General features: G+C 34.9%; 1 protein-coding gene across 1 annotated transcript; it reads left to right on the top strand.

The window, feature by feature from the left end:
- The first annotated feature begins 1,296 nt into the window (after positions 1-1,296).
- osbpl2a (oxysterol binding protein-like 2a) lies at positions 1,297-17,020 on the top strand. Its single transcript, XM_073822903.1, has 14 exons — positions 1,297-1,392; positions 5,526-5,623; positions 5,697-5,808; positions 5,918-5,993; positions 6,137-6,271; positions 10,216-10,313; positions 10,418-10,600; positions 10,842-10,949; positions 11,110-11,199; positions 11,397-11,523; positions 13,408-13,527; positions 13,618-13,741; positions 13,856-13,946; positions 14,539-17,020. Exons 2-14 carry the CDS (start codon positions 5,587-5,589, stop codon positions 14,639-14,641), a joined length of 1,404 nt encoding a protein of 467 aa, XP_073679004.1. The 5' UTR covers positions 1,297-1,392; positions 5,526-5,586; the 3' UTR covers positions 14,642-17,020.
- The last annotated feature ends 183 nt before the right edge of the window (positions 17,021-17,203 follow it).

The raw sequence follows: 17,203 nt of genomic DNA, 5'->3' as shown, positions 1-17,203 counted from the left end.
CAACAACAGCATTACTAAAAGCAGAACTAATCAGGTATCATGGATATATAATATAAGAAATACTTACGTTCAACAAAACGCTAAAAGAAAAAAATACTCTATTAACAAAAAAAAGATTAAAAAATAAAAATAAAATATTAATGAAAAAAATAATTTTTTTGTAAAAAGCCTGCATTTATTTAATCCAAAATACAGCAGAAGAATTAATTTTGAAATAGTTTTACTATGTAAAATAACTTCTTTCTATTTTAATATATTTTAAAATATAATTTATTCCTGTGATCAAAGCTAAATTTTCAGCATCATTACTCTTCAGTGTGAAATCATTCTAATATGCTGATTTGCTGTTCAAGAAACAATTATTATTATCAATATTTAAAACAGTTGAGTACGTTTTTTCAGGATACTTTGATGAATATAAAGATCCAAATGGTAAGCATTTATCTGAAATAAAAAGCTTTTATAACATATACACTATACCATTCACTTAGAGTCAGTATTTATTTATTTTTCTTTGGGGGGTATTTAGCCAGGATGCTTTAAATTGATCAAAAATAATGGCATTCATAATGTTACAAAATATTTCTATTTTAGATAAATGCTGTTCTTCTGAATTTTTAATTAATCAAAGAAACCTGAAAAATCTACTCAGCTGTTTTCAACATAATATAGGCTAATAATACATATTTTTTCAACAGCAAATAAGAATATACAATGAGTACTGATGCTAACAATTCAGCTTTTAAGTCACAAGAATAAATTGCATTTTAAAATATATTCAAATAGAAAATAGTTATTTTAAATAGTAAAAAGAAACCATTTGTTACACTGATTGGGCCTATTTTTTCATGCTCTTGTCAAGGACCCCACAAACCCCTGAAAAATAAAGAATTCATGAAAGGATGGTCTATTTGTGAATTCATATAACATTTTCTATAGCTTCCTACTGCTTTTCCTTATTCAAATCATAAAATCAATGTGTTGTCAATATAACGAAGGATTTTTATATAACTATTCCTGGACAGCAGTCATAGGTAATCAATCAAGGAGCGCCACTGCCATAGCTGACGGCGATATTTATTGTATTATAAATAACCCACATCCCTGCCTTTTTAGTACCGACCCCTTTATGTAACCTCAATATAACCCCGCCCCTTCGAAAGGTTAACATCGTGCGTTCGCAGAGGGGTCTTCTTTCACAATAGGCTACTGCTTCTGTCAATCAAACGTCGCCCCTCCCATCTTCGTTTAAACCGCTTTCTTAAACCTCCAATCCAGTTTGTTCTCCCGTCCTGGCGAAATGTATCCGCCCTGCTGTCAGTCTTCCCAAACTGGGCGCTTGTTTTCTGTCCCACCGGAGAAAGGAGCGATCCAGCTTTACATTATTGAAAGGTAACGCGACACACGCACAGTACACAGCCTGCTAAGCAAGATCGACGTTACACGTCATGTTATTTTGTGCCTTCTGAAAGGTTTTGACGATATCAAACGGGTTGACGAGTAATATTCGGGTTTATTATCGGTCAATGCTCATAGCTAGCGGCTAACGCGGGTCAAAACAGCTCAAGCCAAACACCCAGTGCCTTCCGCCCGCAGTAGATCCAGTTTGGAGATGCCAAGCGAGGCAGGTTATTCATAGTATCAGATATGTTTGTATATCTAACGGGACATTACTTGAATGTCAGCCTGCCTTCATGCACGGATGTTGCATGGGCTAGGATTTGGCAGTTTACCTGGTCAGGATGGGTGGATGTAGATTGTGTGTTGTGGTAATATGCTGCTGCATGTGATCATGTCCTAAGCAGTGCTTTCTATGTCTAATTAACTGATTGCTTTGTAGTTTTGATAGGTTTAATCTACTTCACTGTTTTGACTGACACTCTTTACATCTGTGGATACTATGAAAGAGATGCTACTATAATCCATCTCTTAGTTGTCAGCAGTGCTAATTCTGGTGAAACATTTTGACTTGATTGGGAAGAGCACATACTGTGGAGGTGCATTGAATAAAATTGTTTTATTCAGCAAAGAGGCATTTTTGCATTTGCATTCAAATAAATGCTGTTCTTTTGAATTTTCTACTCATTAAAAATCCTAAAAATATATGATATAATATATAACTGAAACTGAAGTAACAGCTGCTGAAAATTCAACTTTGCCATCACTGGAACAAATTATATATTAAAATATAGTAAAACAGTTCATATTACTGTTTTAACTATGTATACTCACATGTGACTCTTCTGTTTTATTGTACTGCTACTATTAATAAGAATATGGTTATTAAACATGGTACTTTATCAGTTACTGTAAAACTAACTGCTGTTAGTAAACTATGCATCTAGGTCAATATAAAGTCAAAAACTACTGATACAGCAGTTCCTTCATGCACAACCAACAGGAACTTTGCAACTTTTTCTGAGAACCAGGTATGTGGTTGTCTTAGTCACCATTAATCTGCACTATATCATTTTCCAGTCAGTTGTATGACTAGTTTTGTCTGTTTATTGTTGTTATAACAACCAAAAGACATGCATCCAACCGTGCCTTTAGCTGAAAGACTATAAGGTATATTGTGTACATGATTATTTGGAAATATTTGAAAGAAAGTTTAAAAATGTTTTGTTACCTAGGGGTTTTCTTATATATATGTGACCCTTGACCACAAAACCAGTTATAATGGTATTTAAGCTGATTAAATAAGCTTTCAATTGATGTAGGTTTGTTAGGATAGGACAATATTTGGCCGAGATACAAGTATTTGAAAATCTATAATCTGATGGTGCAAAAAAAATCGAAATATTGAGAAGATTGCATTTAAAGTTGTCCAAAATAGGTTCTTGGCAATGCATATTACTAATCAGAAATTCAGTTTTTATATATTCATAATAGGAAATAGGAAAAAAATATTTTCTTGGAACATGATCTTTACTTAATATCCTAATGATTTTTGGCATTAAAGGAAAAAAAAAGAAATTTTGACCCATACAATGTTTTTTTTTTTTTTTTTTGCCATTGCTACACATATACCTGTGCTACTTACTTTGTATCCAGGGTCACATATTAAATAATAAATAACAATAATTATTATAATAATTGTTAAAATAAATAATTAAATAATACCGTTTTGTAAGTCTATTTTGGTAAGGTATGTAGTGTAGGAAGTTTTTTTTTGTCTATTGTTTGTGTTAATGTATGGAATTAGATTATATTTCTGTTGATGCTTTATACAATACAGAAATATTTTATTATTCACAGAATTATATTTTTTTCAATTACAAAGCAGGAAAATTATCATTGTTTTCTACAAATGGTCTGTTTTATATACTGTAGCCTTATTCAGTTTGGCTGCCTTGAAACCTATCCTTCACATTAAGAGTCCAAGGTTTTCTTTGTTTCAATCGAAAGTGTGCGGTCAGTCACAGCCACCTCTAGTCTACATTCATTTCAGTTAGCTAACTTGTATTTGTGTGGTTGCAAAAAAAACAGGGCTACGTGCTACTCAGCCAGCCAAGACTTCCTCTATTGGCGTTGTACCACATGAGTGTTTGAATATGTGATAGCTGTCAGCTTACGTTAAGTGACTGCTTTGCCTTTCACAGTTCCAAATAATTTGCATGATGCCCACCTCCGTTATATGGCCAAATGCTTTGCATTTTGTTCATTCACAGCTGTATAATTGGTGGTCTGAACAAGAGTTTTTCGTTTTAGCTGTCTGTTTCTGTGTGTCAGTGAAGTAATGCTTATTTATGTGTATGTTTTATTCATTATTCAGAAATACATTACTAATTCAATTTATGCAATGACCTGATTACACCTAATGCAGACATTTTTTGTAATGTAAAATTAAAAATCATTTTGGTTTTTGGGGGGCATAACTTTCTTGATATATAAAAGTGAAGCATAAAAAAGCATCATATACACTACCAGTCAAAAGTAAGATTTTTTATTCTAAAGTGGTCTCTTTTGCTCACCAGGCCTGCATTTATTTGATCCAAAGTACAGCAAAAACGGAATCATTTTGAAATATTTCTTACTATTCAATGTACTATTTTATATTTGAATTTATTTTATATTTTCAAATGTAATTTACTCCTGTGATTTCAAAGCTGAAATTTTAGCCTAATTACTCCATTACATGATCCTCATTCTAATATTTTGATTTGCTGCTCAAAAACATTTTTTATTATTTTTATTATGTTAAAAACAACTGAGTAGATTTTTTTTTTCAGGTTTCTCTGATAAATGGAAAGTTCAGCAGAACAGCATTTAGAAAAAAAATAGATGAATAGATCTAAAATATAAATATTTTGTAACATTGTAAGCGATGTGTCTTTATCATAACTTTTGATCAATTTAATGCATCCTTGCTAAATAAAAGTATTAATTTCTATAATTAATACCCTCACCACCCACAAAAAAAAAAATCTGAAGGATAATGTAACACTGAAGACTGGAGTAATGATGCTGAAAATTTAGTTGGTAGTCTCTTCTGCTTCTTCAAAAAACATGAAAAATCTTACTGTTCAAAAACTTTTGACTGGTATTGTAAAATAATTAAATTTGTTAAACGTGTTAAGTATTACATTGTAATCATTTATCATTTTTTTATTTGACATTTCAAGAAAACTTTTTAGTAAGATTTGAAAATCCTTTGTATGTCATGTGAATGTGTGTCATGTACTTTCCACCAAAATCTTAAGCAGCACAACTGTTTTTAACATTAACACTACTAATAATAAGCAATTTTTTGAGCATCAATTCAGCATATCAAAGTCATTTCTGAAGCATCATATAACAAAAATTCAGCTTTGCCATCACACAAATAAAATGTAAAATATATTAAAATGAAAACCAGTTATTTTAAATTGCAAATAATGTTTCACAAGATTTATTACTGTATTTTCAGTGTATTTTTTGCAAATAAATGCAGCCTTGCATTACCAACCACAAACTTTTCAACTGTATGGTAAATATATTTTTCATTAAATGTTTTTAATGTACTGTTATTAAAAATGGCATAAACATAATGCTGTTATGAATACAAAGAGCATATTTTTAAGAATTTGAAGAATGTGTTTTCATTTTCCATTTTCTTTATTATGGACTCTCTAATATGTGCCCAGGATTTTGCATTATAATTTGTGAATGGTATCTTTTCTTTAATTAAAACAGGATTGTAAATCGGTAGTCAGTTGCAATAATGACAATCGGTTGCTGACACGCTCTCTTTCTGCTTTGAGCTGCCATTGGCCATTAAAGGATTAGCTTGGTCGGACACTCTCATCAGATGGTTTTGCCAAGCACAGCTGTTTAAAGACTGCAGTGAGGTGATTGGATTTGTTCTGTGTGTTCAATAAGGGAATAGACAGAGTAGGCCAGCATTAGTGTCCAGTATATTCCAGGTTTACAGCATAGTAGTAGTCTACAGTACGTTAATGATTCATTTTTTTATTATGACCTCCGGTTTTATATCTTTTTAACTGTCAAACCTATAATATAGTGTTTTCTGATTTGATCTTCAGAACACATTCAAGCTCTAAAACAATGCCTTCTGATTGACATCAGCAGCAGTAACTGTCCATCATGAACAGCGAGGAAGAGTTCTATGATGCTGAGACAGGTTAGTAATGAGTTCTAATACTGTACCTCACATTTTTATAAACACAAATGGCTAAATCTCTCTTCTGTCTCAGGATTAGAATCAGACGACTCGTGTGAAGTCAGCTTTAAGGATGCCTGCGTCTATGAGAGCAAGCAGACGGTGAATGGCAAGGTGCCATCTGAAAATGGAGTGTGGGAGAGGCGGTAAGGAGTCTGAAAAGCGCGAAATAATATCCAGTGGCAGGAAACAAAATGTGAAGATGTTTATCCATTAGACTGTTAAATGTAATAATGTGTGTGTCTGTGTGTTCAGAACTACTCTGCCTGCGCCCATGTTCTCCAGAAATGACTTTAGTGTATGGGGCTTCCTGAAGAAATGCATTGGAATGGTAAGCACAAACAGCTTAGTCAAAAGTGCTCCATTTAAACACAGCATGATATATGAAATTGTAAAAGAGACATGCTATTTAGATTACGGTGTCGTTGTCCACATGCCAAGCCATTTCTGTCTGGGAATACTTTATCTTTGCAGGAGCTGTCTAAGATAACAATGCCTATTGTTTTCAACGAACCGCTGAGCTTCTTGCAGAGGATTACAGAGTACATGGAACATACATACCTCGTCCATAAAGCTTGTACACTTTCTGACTCAATAGAGCGAATGCAGGTTAGTGCCTCTGGAGTTTCTGCAGGTCTTAAAAAGTCACCCTTCCACAAATTAAGGCCTTTTTAAAACTCTTCAATTCATAAAGCCATGGCATTGAATGTTGCATACACTGCAAAAAACAAACAAACAAACAAACAATTTTTTTACATTATAATATTTTTGTCTTGTTTTCCAATAAAAATACCTAAAAAATTTTATTTTTGGCTTTTAGTATGAATATGGTAACCTTAAGGTTATCTGTAAACTAGAGCAGGGGTTGGCAAGTAAAAAAACATATTTTGCCACTAGATGGCAGGCAAGAACACAGTCAAAGGAAAATTTAGGAAATGAATTGATGAAAAATGCAACTAGAATTGACTGTGGCAGACTTAGTGTCTTTTGTAACTAATAGTGATCGGTTACTCTAGGGTGAATACAGGAATTATGGAGTTAAATTTAATACCTTTTAAGACCTTTTTAAGACTATTTCCATACATTTGAAAACCTAGCGACTAACCCAATGTAAGTTTAATTAGAAACCCGAAAAAAATTAGACCAATAAACAAAACAATTGACAAAACTTAGTGAAGAGGGAAAATTGTCATGGAAAATACTTGTTATTTGCTTAAATGTATTTTCAAGATCTGAGGTAAACTACGCTGTTGTTGCTTTCAGTATGGCTATAGATGTCACGCAAAATGATATTCAAACTCACATTAGACACTTTTAACACTGAATAAAGCACATATTCAGTACCTGAGTTTAGTTTGTATTGTTGTTCCAACCGCGACGTCGCAGAAATAGAAACCGTTTCTAAAATTGAAATTTCGTGTGTCGCCGTCGCGGCTAGTTAGGACAAAAACGACGTCGCAGGTAAAGGTCATTGCACACTGAGTACGAGTTTTTCGCACGTTAAAAAATAAATACGACCTCACGTTATGTCAATCACGTTTGCACACTGCCTCCGAAATTTTCGTCCGTCAAAACAAATCTGTAGCAAGCATTTTGAGAGGTGTTTTGACCGTTCAGAGCCACCGTACAAGCGAACGTCAAAATCCAGAATTGCGTCAAAAGTTCAACCACTTCGTCTGAGAAGCCCCTGGCTGTATCCGAAATCGCCCCCTATACCCTATTCACTATTCCCTACATTAGTCCACTCGTACAGTTCACTTGAAGGAGTGAATGAAAACGAGTGAGCGAATTCGGACACTAAGTGCACCGGAAGGACTGCCGCTGTTTAACAATCATTTAAAACGGACAGTTCGAGTAGTAAGATTAAAGGATTTATCTTGAACTATGTCAAGGAGTTTATGTATAAACCTTGGTTAAACAATTTAATAATCAATTTACAACAAATTTGTACCTGTGTTGTACGCTGCATTACGCAGTGGACGAGCGCGTTGTAAAATGAACAGATGATTCAGCTGCGGGCGCCATCATCTGGAGAGACGCGGGAATTCAGTCGGTGCGCGACTCTCACAGTGCATTATGGGTTATCTCTAGCTGTTGAGCGTACATCGGTTGTACACTCGTTTTTGCGGTGCATTGTGGGATTGAATGAGTGCACTCGAGAACGTCCACTATGGTTTCGAACACCACTTAAAATGGCTGTTCCCTCAAATAGTGCCCTATTTGAGTGTATGGGGGCGATTTCGGATACAGCCCCTGTCTGCAGCCTGCAGATCGAAGTGGGGCTGATTCTGGGGCGGGGCTGCACGTGTCGCCCCGCCCACATGCCTACTCATTGGTTGTAGGTAAATTAATAATGTCGAGATAACGTAACTCCCACAACTCATCTCATTGGTGGCAAAGTAATGACGTTGAAAACATTATGGAGTTAAGGGAAATGAAATAGCAGATAAAATAGCAAAGGAAGTTACTAAAAATAATCAAATTGATTTTACAGTTTGTATTAGTAGAACAGAAATTAAGAGTATTATTAAAAATAAATTAAAGAAACAATGGCAACAACAATGGGAAGAAAATAGGAAAGGACGATGGTTTCATAAGATTCAAAGGAGAGTGGGAGAAATAAGGTGTACAGGGAGGAATAGGCGAGAAGAGACAATAATATCAAGGCTTCGCTTTGGACACACGGGATTAAATGGAACATTACTGAAAATAGGTAAACATGGCACAGGGAAATGTGAATATTGCAGGCATGAAGAAACAGTGGAACACGTCATGTTAGAGTGCAGGAACATCAGTCTCAAATGGGTGCTCGACTAAAAAGCAACAAGTACAAAATAAAGTGTAAAGTCGGCAACACCAAAGCTCCAAAAATATCAAAATATTTATTTTTAAAACTTTCACATGCGCTATGCGAAAGTTGTTTTAAAAATAAATATTTTTGGAGCTTTGGTGTTGCCGACTTTACACTTTATTTTGTACTTGTTGCTTTTTAGTCGAGCACCCATTTGAGACTGATGTGCGTGCTTTTGTTTAATTTTTCTTCATTGTAAATGTATGTAACCTTGGACCACAAACCAGTCATAAGCGTACGTTTTTAAAAAACTTAACTGAGATTTGTACACATCTGAAAGCTGAATAAATAAGCAAAGGATTCAGCGTTTATATAAAACGTATAATTCATAAGTATAGTTTCCAACTGCATTTCCTGTTTATCGTGGCAGCGACGTCAATTCATTTCACTAACCAATAAGATGAGTTGTGGGAAGGATGTTGCGTCGACGTCATTAATTTACCTACAACCAATGAGAAGGCATGTGGGCGGGGCGACAGGTGCAGCCCCGCCCTAGATTCAGCCCCGCCTCGATCTGCAGGCTGCAGACAGGTGCACTTGTGCTTCGTCTCGCAGCACAAAGCACTGTAAAGGTCTTTATACACTGTGTTCACAGAAATGATAAAGTGTTCACTTTGTTATAATATGTGGCTCCAGTAACTCTAGCAAAGCATCAAAGTTTACTGATATCCTGAAGTAGGTAAGCTTTGAATCACCCGGGATAATTTCGCAGCTCATTAATAAGGGAGGTGCGGGTAAAAAGGATTCTCTCAGTCCTCTCTGTATCTTTTTCTCTTTTTAAGAAGAGAGTGGACAACAAAATCGTTGTTAAATTCTACACAGAATGGTATATTTTATAGCAATATGGATGAGATAGTGGCTGCCATACGCTGTAAAATGCGGCTTTACTGAGATCAGCGGCTCTGGCCCAAGCTGTGATATATAGAAAACGCTTTTGGCTCTTGGCTATTCCTGTTTCAGTTGAAATGACGTCAACACATAGCATAACGCTGCATGATTCAAAGCACTTCAGTGGACCTTTAAATCAGGATACATTTACTTCAGATGTGAATTAAAGATATGAGGTTTTCTGAGAACAAAATGAAGTGTTAATGCTTAAAATAAGAACAAATATCTTTTGGCGGATTACAGATATTTGTTTTTGTGTTAATCATAAACTTTGCTTTGATCACTTCTTATATCATTTTGCTTTACATTACGTCCTATTTTAACAATCTTTAGACATTTGCACTGGAATGCAAGACAAACATTCTACTGTAGTAATATTAGTAATATTGTGAAATTGTATTACAATCTAAAATACCAGTTTACTATTTGAATATAATTTAAAATGTAATTTATTCCTGTGATGCAAAGCTGATTTTTTTTTTTTTAGCAGCACTTACTCCAGTTTTCAGTGTCACATGATTCTTTAAAAAACATTATTTTATGCCGATTTTGTGCTCAAAAAACATTTATTATTATTATCAATGTTGTATATTTGTTTTCAGGATTCTTCAATAAATGGAAAGTTGAAAAGAAAGTCATTATTAGAGTTCTTTCGTACATTTTCTTTAATTGGTCTTAAAGTCTTTAAAATGTTTTAAATGTGCCTTCATTTAACCCTGCAGAAACCTGGCCTCCTTTATATTTTACTCTCACATGTGTGCATGCATGAAGACTCAAACAAATCTTTATTACACAATTGCATTTTATTTGTCAGCTTGTTGCCGCATTCGCTGTTTCTGCTGTTGCATCGCAATGGGACAGAACTGGAAAACCTTTTAACCCTTTATTAGGAGAGACTTTTGAGCTTACAAGGTAAATCTACAGAACATTTGGATTAAAGTGCTATACATCATTTTCTACAAAGCTGAAGATGTAAAGGTAAATGAGCTTGCACCAATTTGAATGTCTTTGCTTAGGGATGAAGAGGGTTACCGTATGACCTCAGAACAGGTGAGCCACCATCCACCAATCAGCGCCTTCTACGCAGAGTCACTCAATCAGGACTTCTCATTTCATGGCTCCATCTACCCTAAACTGAAATTCTGGGGGAAGAGTGTGGAGGCAGAGCCTAAAGGCACCATGACACTTGAGCTCTCCAAGTGAGTTTTATTTGTGTGACAATGACATATAGTACAATATGATCACTTTTTATTGGAGCTGGAGAGTCAAGGTAACTTTTCCTTGTTCTTAGTGTACTGTAACTTGCTTTGGAAAGCCTCATCTGCTAGATAAGTAACATCCTGCAATGTCCATTTATTTTTTGGCATCTTTTGTATGCGTGTTGAAGACATTTTGGGTGTTAGTTATGGCTGAGCTATTTTTTCTCTCGCTCGCTCTCAGGCACAGAGAAGCTTACACGTGGACAAACCCTATGTGCTGTGTGCATAACGTTATTCTGGGTAAACTGTGGATTGAGCAGTATGGGACAGTGGAGATTGTCAACCACAGGTATTTCATCTCTTTCCTTTCTGACACTAAATATGCACTATGCATTTTAAATATAGTTGTTAATGAAGGCACCAGTGTGATCTTTTCATGCCACATTGTGGAATAATCTTCACTCAATCCCTTAGTTTTGACTGAGAAGCCTTCTCTCTGTTCATTTCAGCACTGGGGACAAGTGTGTGCTGAATTTTAAGCCATGCGGCATGTTTGGCAAAGAGCTGCATAGGGTTGAGGGACATATCCAGGACAAGAGGTAAGCAGTCATTTGTATCAAATGTCAGTGGGTATATCTGGCTCCCAGCCTGTAGAGTTCACTCTGCACATCCCCTTTGCATCAGCAATGTCTTTTAAAGCTGGATTGTGTATGTATTTTTACTTTGGCGTTTTTGATGTACTTTTTCTGGATTTGATGCTTTTGTTTATGACTCATTTTGTCTGGGTGCATTTCAGTAAAAAGAAGCATCGGGTTATCTATGGGAAGTGGACTGAGTGCGTATATAGCATTGAGCCAAAAGTCTACGAAGCCAACAAGAAAGCAGAGAAGAAAAGCGGAGGAGATTCCAAGAAACACAAGCAGGTAAAAAGCGTTAGTCATTTATTTCTTACTGCAGAGCTGTGATCTATTTTCTGTTCTGTTTTCACATGGAAGTCCAAAAGGGCTCTCAAGTATCCTCAAATAGAGGCTCCACCACTTACCACAAAAGAGACTGTTTGAGGTACTCTGAACTCTTAGACGTAAGCAGTATGCCAACTGAAAAAGTTTCAAGATCTTTACTGAAGTATAAAAGAAAAATCAACCAGAGCTGGTTTTTCCATTGTGTAACTCTGGCATTTTTATGTCACTATACAAACAAGCTCCTTGTTCAAATATAAACTACTGTTCAAATGTTTAGGGTCTGTAAGATTTTTGAATGATTTTGAAAGAGGTTTCTTATACTTACCAAGGCTGCATTTATTGGCTCAAAAATACAGTAAAAACCGTAATATTGTGAAATATTATTACAATTTAAAATAACTGTTTACTATTTACATCTATATTTAAAATGTAATTTATTTCTGTGATGAAATCTGATTTTTTCTTTTTAGCAGCCGTTATTCCAGTCTTCAGTGTCACATGATCCTTCAGAAATCATTCTAATATGCTGATTTGGTGCTCAGAAAACATTCATTCTTATAATCAATGTTGTATATTGTTTTCAGGATTCTTCAATGAATTGAAAATCGAAAAGAATAGCATTAATACAATTATTTTGAAACATTATAAATTCTTTATAAAGTCTTTACTGTCACCTTTGATCAAATTATTGCAAAAAAATAAAAACTAAACATAAATAAATAAAATTGAAATAAAATGATCTGCAGTGTGTTGGAAATCAATTTATGTTTCCCTTTTTTGTATTAACATGCAATTTCAGTGAGAAGTGAAGGTAAAGACAGTTGTTTTTTAGCAGTGTAGCCTCATTAACTGAGCCACCATCATACTAGAATTTGTAGTTCAGTTAGTTTTCCTAGTCCATTTGCTTCTTGATCTTGCTTTATCTACCTACAGTTTAGGGTCAAAAGTTTACATACACCTTGCAGAATCTGCAAAATGTTAATTATTTTACCAAAATAAGAGGGATCATACAAAATGCATGTTATTTTTTATTTAGTACTGACCTGAAGAAGATATTTCACATAAAAGATGTTTACATATAGTCCACAAGAGAAAATAATTTCCAGATAGTCCAGAAGAAAAATATTGATGGGGTGTAAACTTTGTGAATTTGAAGATCAGAGTAAATGTAACTTATTTTGTCTTCTTTTGTAATTTCTATAGCATCTGAAGGGCTGTACTAAATGGAAAAAATATGATATTAAAGCAAAATAAGAAAAATGCACACATCTTCATCCTGTTCAAAAGTTTACACCCCTGGCTCTTAATGCATGATTTCTTTTCCTTCTGGAGCATCAGTGAGTGTTTAAACCTTCTGTAATAGTTGCATATGAGTCTTTCAGTTGTCCTCAGTGTGAAAAGATTGATCTCAATGTCATACAGTCATTGTTGGAATGGGTTTAAATACACAAAAATGCTGAAAAACTAAAGGATTTTTCTGAAGAACAGTGGCAGTTTTACTGTTCAGGACAAACAAGGGACTTCTGAACAACTATAACTAAACAAACAAACAAAAAAAAACACAGCTGTGGATTATTCAGGTAGAAACACAGTATTAAGAATTAAGTGTATGTTAACTTTTGAACGGGGTCATATGTATAAATTCAATGATTATTTTCTCTTGTGGACTATATGTTAATTTCTTTTATGTGAAACATCTTATTCAGGTCCTTCTTATTTTGGTATAATTAACATTCTTCAAGGTGCATGTAAATGTTTCACCTTAACTATATAGTGTTTAATGGTTTTTATATGAATGTGAAGCATTATGGGGTATTAACGTTAGTTCTGTATGCATGTAATTAGGAGCAGAGTACAGGGAGTGATGATGCAGATGAAATGCCAGATGTCCAGGAGACAGTCATTATGATCCCAGGCAGTACGCTGCTATGGAGAGTAGCCCCTCGACCGCCAAACTCCACACAGGTAACCCCAAACCCCCAGTGACTCTAACGTCTGTCTTGGGTGATATGCTTATTCTCTCTTTAATTTCTATTTGTTCTCGATTCTATTTAGATGTATAATTTTACTAACTTTGCCATGACGCTTAATGAGCTGGAGCCTGGCATGACTGGAGTCATAGCACCAACAGACTGTCGTTTGCGGCCTGACATCCGAGCTATGGAGAATGGGGATATCGGTATGGACAATCTCTGTTTTGGCCCATTCTGTTACCATCTGTCTAGTATGCTATCTACTGAATAGTGCTCCACTTATTATACCCCTAAATTTAAAAGCTATTCTTAAATTCCAGATACTGCAAGTCGAGAGAAGGAGAGATTGGAAGAGAAACAAAGAGCTGCCAGAAGAGAGCGTGCTAAAGACGAGGAAGATTGGTCTACGAGGCGAGTATTTGCATTAAGAACATAACCATCCACTTTTTTTTACCTTCCTGGGTTCCTCATTTTGTATATTCTCATTCCTTTCACGTTTAGCAATATTTTAGATCTGTTTTGTTTTTGTTCAGAAGAGAAAAATAAAAGCTTTACAGAGTCATGTATATTTTAAACATATCAAATTGTACTAGGTTAAAGGAATAGTTCACCCAAAAATTTGAATTCTGTCATTAATTTCTCACCCTCATGTTGTAAACCTGTAAACCCTTCATTCATTCGTTCATCTTCGTAACACAAATTAAGATATTTTTGATAATTCAAGAGCTTTCTGACCCTGCATGAACAGCAAAGCAACTACATTCAAGGCACATAAAGGTAGTAAGGACATTGTTAAAATAGCTCATGTGACATCAGTGGTTCAACCTTAATTTTATGAAGCCATGAGAATACTTTTTGTGCTCAAAGATATCAAATAAGGACTTTATTCCACAATTTCTTCTCTGCCATGTCAGTCTTCAATGCGCGTTCACAAGAGTATGTTTGTTTTATGGATGTTGAATAGGTTTTTAATTTTTATAACCTATGGCTTCCTACCTTTCAGATGGTTTCAGCAAGGCAATAATCCATACACTGGAGCTTCAGACTGGATCTACAAGGGTGGTTACTTTGACAGGAGGTACTCTGAACTTCCAGACATCTACTGATTCGGTTGGAATGACGGAAAGAGTCTCGAGATTCATCCTTTGCTCTGCTTCACTCAATCCATATCATCTCCTCACCTTAAGCTCTTTTCATTTTTTCTTTTTTTTTTTTTTTGACAAAATGTGAGATTCATACGAACAGTTTTTGGACAAAGCCTCTCCACGAGTTCTACTCTTTACTAGAATCTGGAAATTCTGTGTGAATGGATTTATTTATTTTTTGAGGGGTAGGGAATGCCTTAATTATTCAGTTTTTTTCTCATTTATGTTAGATTTTGAGTTAAACATTCTGTGCAAACCTCAGTATGTTTAGAAATTGCTAGTTTATGTACAGTATGTGCTAACTTACCTTTCCATGCGTCTCGCTAGTTACACTCAGGTGTTCATTTTATGGGTACAAGCAATTAGTAATGGTATCTGTGAAGATAGCCAATTTTTTTGTGTCACTGAAATGTGAGGCTGCTCAGAACCTATTAGAAGAGCATAATTTTGCGTTTTTGTTCAAACTAAAGCTATTTTATCATCTCTGATATGCTTTTTCTTTATCTCAGAAACATGAGCTCTGTTTTTTGGTATGCATGATGTGCAGGAACTTCACAGTTAAAGATTCCGCCTGATTTTGAGTACCTTAAGTTTATTTTTCTGAATTATCCCATTTTTGTTCAGAAATTACGGTTATATAAGGCAATTTTCTCACCGTCTCCATGGTACAGGGGAGTTTACTAAAACTAACATTCTCATTTCTCATTTAGAAATATTTTAGATCCGTTTTATTTTTGTTTGACAGACAAAAATGAAAGCTGCTCATGAAAAATGTTTACTTGGTAAAGAAATAGCTGTTTTTTAATTGTTGAAAAGCTCTTATAAATAACTAAAATCCTGTTACATCCTAGCATTGTTAGAGTGTGTTTGTGGTTGCCAAAGCGACTTTTCTCTTGTAGAAACTAAAGCCATAATACTTGTCAGGACTGCAATGTTGAGTGAAACATCGTGGTGAATGAAACGGAGATGGGTGCTAAACTTTCTTTTTATTTCAGCACTTGAGGTGCTTCACGCCCACATATACATATAGATATATTCACGTGTACCAAAAATGCTCAAAATGTGCTTTGTTGCTCACATGCTTTCTCATTCTGCAAGGACTAATTTTTTTCCAGGCATACAAATCGTAGATGAGATGACCTCAGAGGATCGTGAAAGACACCACTGTCTTTTATTACGAAACTTTAAACAATACTGTGATATTAACACTCACAAATCTCAGAAGCTATGCAAACATTGATGGGAATGTCTGTCTAAGAATTGTACAGTTTAATGTGTCAATAAGCTCCACTGTTTATGTAAAATACTTTACTTGGCGTAGCGCATGTTAGTACTTTTGCTGATGGTGTTACACACTATTGTTGGCTGTTTTGCACAGTCTAAAGTTGTTTAGGTGGAGACACAGGTGTATGTGACTGCAGTGAATAATAACACTGTTATCTAAATATTAGAAATGGTTATCAAATACACTTAATGGGAGCTCATCATCTATTGTGTAGCACAAGAGTATTTATCTTTAATATGTTCCATGTAGTGCATACAATTCCAAAAGCCAAGCTTCGGGCCATGGCATACTTTTAAAGGAAAAAGTTAACTACAGTTTATTTCCCTCTGTATTTTATACACTATATTGTGGCATGTCTAAACATAAATTATTTAATCTCACTATCCATGCTTACTAGCAATTAGAAATATCAGTATATCCACCAGCTGCTAACGTAATGTCTTTTAAAGCCCTTGAAATCATGAGACATTAAAAACGACTTGTCTCATGATTTTGTGCCATGTTTATCAGCTATTCCTGTACCAACCACATCAAGTTAATATACAAGTAACCTGGTCACACTGAATGCAACTATGTAAAGCAAACATAGCTGTCTTGATATTGGTCGTTACACTAGGGATTGATTGTTCCTATTGTGAAACTCACTTTTCACAGATAGAAGTTCAAATTATACCACTGTGGTGCTATGATGGCTTTACATAATTGTACATGATGTATTGTGACTTTTACTGCGTTTGTATAGATCACGTGAAATGCACTTAAACTGTCTTATGAATCTGCTCATTTGTAAACGAGCAATATTAACGATATATGTGAGACCTCACTAAGTAAAGCAATTTCAGTTTGCTCATTTTAAGTCTGAAGGCAATTGACAAGCGTCAGTTCAAAGTTTTTGACAAAACGTTTGGGAAAAGCTTCAGCTTCCGGCATTTCCAACGTTTGTGAATTATTAGCTGTTGTTTTGCATTAATTTGACCTCAAATGTGAACTGATCTTTATCAAAGTCAATGTCATGGATAAAGAGAATCTAATTAAACACATAACAGAAAAAAAAACATGACTTGTATGTCTTTATTGACCAGGCTGTCTTTATTATTATTGTAAAGCTTATAGAGCTCATGAGACATATCTTTTTAATGGGCTATACTGCTCCAAGGTCAGACAAATGTGTTCGAAGAACATTCAGTTAAATACAAAGACGTGTGAAGGTGACAAACAATTGAATAATAGCTGCTATG

This window comes from Garra rufa, chromosome 18 (genome assembly GCF_049309525.1).
Source record: "Garra rufa chromosome 18, GarRuf1.0, whole genome shotgun sequence".
Classification (NCBI taxonomy): domain Eukaryota; kingdom Metazoa; phylum Chordata; class Actinopteri; order Cypriniformes; family Cyprinidae; genus Garra; species Garra rufa.
Note: the sequence above shows the minus strand (reverse complement) of the source record. Positions and strands in the feature narration are given on the sequence as shown.

What these genes read in the sequence shown, in the direction of transcription:
- osbpl2a (XM_073822903.1), top strand. Translation starts at nt 5,587, where the DNA reads ATGAACAGCGAGGAAGAGTTCTATGATGCTGAGACAG. An exon ending in TGAAGAAATGCATTGGAATG is followed by an intron (nt 5,994 to 6,136) that starts GTAAGCACAAAC and finishes TTATCTTTGCAG; the next exon opens with GAGCTGTCTAAGATAACAAT. An exon ending in GACCGCCAAACTCCACACAG is followed by an intron (nt 13,528 to 13,617) that starts GTAACCCCAAAC and finishes GATTCTATTTAG; the next exon opens with ATGTATAATTTTACTAACTT.